This window comes from Blennius ocellaris (assembly GCF_963422515.1).
Source record: "Blennius ocellaris genome assembly, chromosome: 18".
Classification (NCBI taxonomy): domain Eukaryota; kingdom Metazoa; phylum Chordata; class Actinopteri; order Blenniiformes; family Blenniidae; genus Blennius; species Blennius ocellaris.
Window position 1 is genome coordinate 1,449,717 of NC_137667.1, and position 7,071 is coordinate 1,456,787.

Below are 7,071 nucleotides of genomic sequence, written 5' to 3' on the forward strand. Positions count from 1 at the left end.
ACGGTGGCCCTGAAGTCCAAAACACAAGAACAAATCACCAAACTAAATAAGTAATGAAGGGTCTCGATCTGTCGCGTCTCAGACTGAGGGAAGAACTTCCGGTTTGACCGACCGGAGAATCTCGTGAAGGGAAATTTTGAACTCGCCGTCTTTCCTCCGACCCTCAGATCTGAACGCCAAAGGCTGCGTCCACCAGGCCTTCGAGATGTACCGACTCAAGTCCTGCGTCGACTTCAAGCCCTACGAGGGAGAGAAGAGCTACATCAAGTTCGAGAAGAGAGGAGGGTACAGCCGCAGTTTGTCTTTCATTGTCTGGAGTGTGATCGCAGCGTCGACAACGACATTTAATTGCCCATTAAGTAAAAGCAGCTGACGTGATCTCCGCCCTTTTGATCTCCGCCCTTTGATCTCCACCCTGTGATCTCCACCGTCCCGCAGGTGCTTCTCCAGCGTGGGCGTCCAGCCGGACGGTCAGATCCTGTCTCTGGGCTCCGGCTGCGACCACAAGGCCGTCATCGAGCACGAGCTCCTCCACGCGCTGGGGTTCTACCACGAGCAGTCGCGCACCGACCGAGACGACTACGTCAACATCTGGCTGGACCAGGTTCTACCAGGTAACCGTCCTCCGTCCTCCGTCCGTCGCCGTCTGGGATTCTTGACGACTCGGCAGTTTAGTCAGCGCAGAGGCCGGGGAAAACGGAATCGTCTCAGCAGCTCTTCGTCCGAATATGAAAATCACTTCATGGATTCAGGAACATTTCTAAAAACACTTCTTGAGACGCGTTTGTTTTTGTTGATCGTCGTTTAACCCACCCCCCCACCCCACCCCCCCCACCCCGGCTGAACTGTGTCCAGGCCTCGAGCACAACTTCAACAAGTACAACGACGACTTCATCACCGACCAGAACACGGCGTACGACTACGAGTCGGTGATGCACTACCGGCCCTTCTCCTTCAACCAGAACGACTCCATCCCCACCATCACCACCAAGATCCCCGCCTTCCAGAACATCATCGGCCAGTACCTGGACTTCAGCGCCATGGACACGCTGCGGCTCAACCGCATGTACAACTGCTGTGCGTGTCGCCGGCTTCCACGTCCGTCCCCACATTGGAAAGAACCTATACGAGGATATATGCGCATATATGAAAACCTATAAGCAGTTTATATGCATATATATACCACATATAGGCAAAATTGAGGTGCATATATGTGAATATACAGGCCATATAGGTCTCCTGTACTGCTTCGTTATTTCCACATATATATAGCCCATCTCTCACTTTGGCAGCTGTCATACATTATCAAGGCAAAAACTAAGAACTACCTAAAAAACAATTATGCAAGAAGAACATATATGTGCATATATGCACACATATATACGTGCATGCTCTGTATGTATCTATATAGGTACCTGTATGCAGGTATATGTGTACATATATGTGCATTTATGTACATACAATATAGGAAAACGGCCAATTTTATATATGTCACATATATTAAAAACCTATATCACAACCTATATTAAAACATATATGTTAATACAGGTTCTTTCCATGTGGGTCTCATCCCCATGTTGAAGTAGTGACGTTAACACGCCGTCCCCCCCCCCTCCAGCCGGCCCACTGACTCTCCTGGACCAGTGCGCCTTTGAGTTCGCCAGCGTGTGCGGGATGATCCAGGCGTCCGGCGACGACGGCGACTGGGTTCACACCGTGAGCAGCGCCGGCGCCGAGGATCACACCCTGCTGGGGCGCTGCAGAGGTTCGGAGGCTCTTTCAACAATCAGGTTTCATGTGGACGTCAATTTTCAGAAAAAGACGTCTAAAATATAAATATAGCGTCTGTCACTTCCTGCCACCGTCTAATTCTGCCTGAATCCATCTTTTTTCACACAACTGACTTCCTGTTTATATAGAATATTAGAGGTGCAGATAGAAGCAGTGCGTCAAATACAGGGGGACAAAAAGACGTGCATGTAGAGACGTTTGGAGTGAGGTGGGTCAGGTACAGGTACGGGTACGGGTACACCTACAAGTACAGTTATGGGTACAGGAACAGGTATGGCTACAGATACAGGTGCAAGTATAGTTATTGGTACAGGTACAGGTACAGGTACAAGTACAGTTATGGGTACAGGTATAGCTACGAGTACAGGTACAGGTACAGGTACACGGATAGTTATGGGTATAGGTACAGGTACAAGTATAGCTATGGGTACAGGTACAGGTACAGGTACACATATAGTTATGGGTATAGGTACAAGTACAGGTACAAGATAGTTATGGCTACAGGTACAGGTACAAGAATAGTTATGGGTACAGGTACAGGTACAGGTATAGTTATGGGTACAGGTACAAGTACAGGTACAAGTACAGTTATGGCTACAGGTACAGGTACAAATATAGTTATGGGTACGGGTACAGGTACAGGTACGGGTACAAGTAAAAAACTATGACCAATGAAAAGAAGCTATTACCTTAAAATATTTTTTCCAACAAGACAAGAAAGTAAATTGGACAAAAACATCCATGAGAAAAGGAAACACGTTATAATGAAACCAAATCTTCTCGTCTCGAGTTCTAAAACACTGATTTGTGCCTCAAACCTCGTCCAGAATCGTCTCAAAGAAAAGAAAAAGAAAAAAAGGTCGCGGTGTGTTGTTTTCCATCAGACGCCGGGTACTTCATGTACTTCGACACCAAGACGGGGACGGCTGGGGAGTCGGCCCTGCTGGAGTCTCGCACCCTCTACCCCCGGAGGGCGCTGCAGTGCCTCCAGTTCTTCTACAAGATGGACGGGAGCCGCGGGGACCGGCTGGTGGTCTGGGTCAAGACGGACGACGGCACCGGCGTCGTCCGCAGGATGAGGAAGATCCACACACTTTACGGTGACGACGGATCGAGCTAGCGCCGTCGTGCGTTGTTGAGACCACTTTAACGGCCGCCGGCAGCTAACGGACCCGTTGTCCCTCGTCCCTCAGCGGACGACGACCCCACGTGGAAGATCGCCCACGTCCCGATGGAGGTGGGGGTGAAGTTCCGCTACGGCTTCCAGGGCGTGCGAGGCGAGCCGGCGGCGTCCGGCGGCGGGATCTGGGTCGACGACGTCAGCCTGACGGAGACGCGCTGCCCCAACGCGGTGTGGAGGGTCCAGAACTTCTCCGGGATCCTGGAGACGTCCGTGGAGGGCGCCGCCATCGACAGCCCCCGGTTCTACAGCCCCGAGGGGTACGGCTACGGCGTGCGGGTGATCCCCGTGTCGAGCTACGCCGACTTCACCGGGGGGTACACCGGCCTGTACTTCTTCCTGGCGAGCGGCGAGAACGACGCCGTGATGCGGTGGCCGGCGCTGAACCGGCAGGCGACGCTGGTGGTGATGGACCAGGACCCCGATATCAAGTTGAGGATGTCCACGGCGCGAAGTCTCACCACGGACATGAGGACCAGTAAGTGTTGTGCCAAGATGACGGGGGGGGGGGGGGGGGGGGGTGTGGGGATCTGACCGTCCGGCTGGACGCCCACCTTGGAGAAGCACCTGCGGGACGGTGGAGATCACAGGGCGGAGATCAAAGGGCGGAGATCACGTCAGCTGTCTCAAATAGGACCGACACTTGCTGTAGTTGGCGATAAACTACGTTTTAGTTCTGGTGCCTCGTGCTGCTCAAACGTCATCTTGAGTGGGGGAGGGGCGTTCAAAAAGCTTGAGAGTCAAGTCTTTTCCTGTGTTGTTGTGGCACAGAGGCTCCGTTACGATTTTGTTTAGCGTTTTAAAGATTTTGTAAACATTTTGAAGACGATTTCGATCAGACTGCCGCGTGAACCTGATCGGACTCGACGGTTTTCGGGCGCCAGAGCGCAGCAGACGCCGTTGACAGTAGTGAATCTGGACGCCCCGTCGGTCAGCCCCAAGGGTTGCCAGATCTGACTCACCGCTTCCAGCCCAAACAACGTAAAACCCACACACGTTGATAAAAATCAGCCCAGGTTGAAGCCCTGAAGCAGGTCGGATACGAGTCACTGTGAGCAAAACAAGCAGAATTACGTGAACCCAAATGGCTCACAAGTTCTATTAAACAAAAAACAAAATATACCAAACTATATCTACTATCTGAACATAAAGCCAATTTTAAATAAAAAAACTTCTGCTGCAAAATACAGTGAAATAGCCCAAAACGTCTCCTACAGCTGTTCCATTATGTATGTTTTTGCTGAATCAGCACGGCTCTGAGGCTAATGCTAGTTAGCTAACTGTCATGGCAGCGTCACCGCCAAACAAGAAATTTGTTCAAATGTCTTCTTTGGAATTTTTACATCTGGTTTGGTGGTTTGGTCGGATTAGAGGACTCTTGCTGGCCGGTTTTAGCCCCCAGGCCTTTAGTTTGACAGGATTGAGACACAGGAAGTCAGAGTTTAACACAGGAAGTCATAGTTTAGCACATTAATTCATAGTTTAGCACAGGAAGTCATAGTTTAGCACAGGAAGTCATAGTTTAGCACATTAATTCATAGTTTAGCACAGGAAGTCATAGTTTAGCACAGGAAGTCATAGTTTAGCACATTAATTCATAGGTTAGCACAGGAAGTCATAGTTTAGCACAATAATTCATAGTTTAGCACAGGAAGTCATAGTTTAGCACAGGAAGTCATAGTTTAGCACATTAATTCATAGTTTAGCACAGGAAGTCATAGTTTAGCACAGGAAGTCATAGTTTAGCACAATAATTCATAGTTTAACACATTAATTCATAGTTCAGCGCATTAATTTATAGTTTAGCACAGGAAGTCATAGTTTAGCACATTAATTCATAGTTTAACACAGGAAGTCATAGTTTAGCACATTAATTCATAGTTTAGCACAGGAAGTCATAGTTTAGCACATTAATTCATAGGTTAGCACAGGAAGTCATAGTTTAGCACATTAATTCATAGGTTAGCACATTAATTCATAGTTCAGCGCATTCATTTATAGTTTAGCACAGGAAGTCATAGTTTAACACAGGAAGTCATAGTTTAGCACAGGAAGTCATAGTTTAGCACATTAATTCATAGTTTAACACAGGAAGTCATAGTTTAGCACATTCATTCATAGTTTAACACAGGAAGTCATAGTTTAGCACATTAATTCATAGTTTAGCACAGGAAGTCATAGGTTAGCACATTAATTCATAGTTTAGCACAGGAAGTCATAGTTTAGCACATTAATTCATAGTTTAGCACAGGAAGTCATAGTTTAGCACATTCATTCATAGTTTAACACAGGAAGTCATAGTTTAGCACATTAATTCATAGTTTAGCACAGGAAGTCATAGTTTAGCACATTCATTCATAGTTTAGCACAGGAAGTCATAGTTTAGCACATTAATTCATAGTTTAGCACAGGAAGTCATAGTTTAGCACATTCATTCATAGTTTAACACAGGAAGTCATAGTTTAGCACATTAATTCATAGTTTAGCACAGGAAGTCATAGTTTAGCACATTAATTCATAGTTTAGCACAGGAAGTCATAGTTTAGCACATTCATTCATAGTTTAACACAGGAAGTCATAGTTTAGCACATTAATTCATAGTTTAGCACAGGAAGTCATAGTTTAGCACATTAATTCATAGTTTAGCACAGGAAGTCATAGTTTAGCACATTAATTCATAGTTTAGCACAGGAAGTCATAGTTTAGCACATTAATTCATAGTTTAGCACAGGAAGTCATAGTTTAGCACATTAATTCATAGTTTAACACAGGAAGTCATAGTTTAGCACATTCATTCATAGTTTAACACAGGAAGTCATAGTTTAGCACATTAATTCATAGTTTAACACAGGAAGTCATAGTTTAGCACATCAATTCATAGTTCAGCGCAGGTAAAGGTGAAGCAGTATCTCGGTCGCTCTACCGGCTCCGATAAGAAACGCAGCAATAAAACTTTTATAGTGAGTAAATCTTAATGTGATCAGATTGATATTTAATTATGTCGTTAAAGAAAAAAACCAACTAATCCCCCTTATCAGGACTCCGCCTCTCCACGACCTTCGACTATCGTCTTGTGTGGTAATGACTTCTCAAAGGTCCCGGACCGGGTTTTAACGTGTCATCGCTTTGTTGACAACAACAAACACGATGCAACAAGCCACATCTGGCTCAGAACGACCACAACAGACAAACCAGGTTATTCCTACGATGTCCAGTCCAGCAGCAGGCGCTGCCGAAGCCCCGCCCTCAAATGCAAAACAAACCAACAGCATTCAAGCATCAGCTGCCGGGACTCGTTTGACTACTTTTGCATTTTAAAACGACTTAAACGGAGCAGAAAAACCAAACAAGGCGTCTCCAGGTCTAAAAACTCCAGCTGGTCGCTGAACGCTATTGGTTCGTTTGCATCTGGGGGCGGGACTTAGCCAAAGGGCAGTGGTATTCCGGCGTGTTGTTGATTTCAGTTTTGGACTGATTCCCCCGTTTCCCCCGCAGTGCCGGACGGGAAGCTGATGTGGGACGACCCGTCCAAGACGGGGACGTACGACGCCGCCTGCGACTGCTTCCGAGGGCCGTCGTGGGGCTGGAGCAACTTCGTCAAGCACTTTGATCTCAGACGGCGGAATTATCTGAAAAACGACGACCTGATCATCTTCGTGGATTTCGAGGGTGAGTGCTTCAAGGTTCCAGGTTCCAGGTTCAAGGTTCCAGGTTCCAGGTCCGTGGCGTTAACAGTGGGGGTTGTTTGTTCACAGATATAACGTCGTTGATCAAAACAGAAGTTCCCGTTGAGCCGAAGGAGTGACGTCACAAAGGAGGACGGGTGAGACGAGATTTGACAGGTGTCTTTGATTTTTCCCGTGGAAAACGTGTCCGAAGCTTCACGTCTTTTAAATCTGTTGCAGGAACGGGACGAAGGCTGAAGACGAAGTCGTCGACTTCTACGTTCATAAACAACGTTTGTTTTTTCAATCTGTACAAAAACATAATTGATGCACACAAAACACTACTGTGACATTTCTTTCTTCAATAAAGGGATCAAAGAAAAAGAGTATGGTGGTTTTTTCTCTTTATGCTTCATCCTTTGTTTATATTTGACG

At 46.8% G+C, this 7,071-nt stretch overlaps 1 protein-coding gene across 1 annotated transcript in view; it reads left to right on the forward strand.

Annotated features, from left to right (window-relative positions):
* The window catches only part of mep1a.1 (meprin A, alpha (PABA peptide hydrolase), tandem duplicate 1), a gene marked incomplete at its 3' end in the record, with an annotated part of 7,556 nt that extends 780 nt beyond the window's left edge, over positions 1 to 6,776 (forward strand). Inside the window, exons 6-13 of the mRNA XM_080514071.1 lie at positions 168 to 285; positions 439 to 614; positions 856 to 1,077; positions 1,619 to 1,765; positions 2,676 to 2,891; positions 2,985 to 3,449; positions 6,467 to 6,640; positions 6,727 to 6,776. Of these exons, the coding sequence (XP_080370197.1) occupies positions 168 to 285; positions 439 to 614; positions 856 to 1,077; positions 1,619 to 1,765; positions 2,676 to 2,891; positions 2,985 to 3,449; positions 6,467 to 6,640; positions 6,727 to 6,776 (1,568 nt within the window). The remainder of the gene's footprint in view (positions 1 to 167; positions 286 to 438; positions 615 to 855; positions 1,078 to 1,618; positions 1,766 to 2,675; positions 2,892 to 2,984; positions 3,450 to 6,466; positions 6,641 to 6,726) is intronic.
* Positions 6,777 to 7,071: the final 295 nt, after the last annotated feature.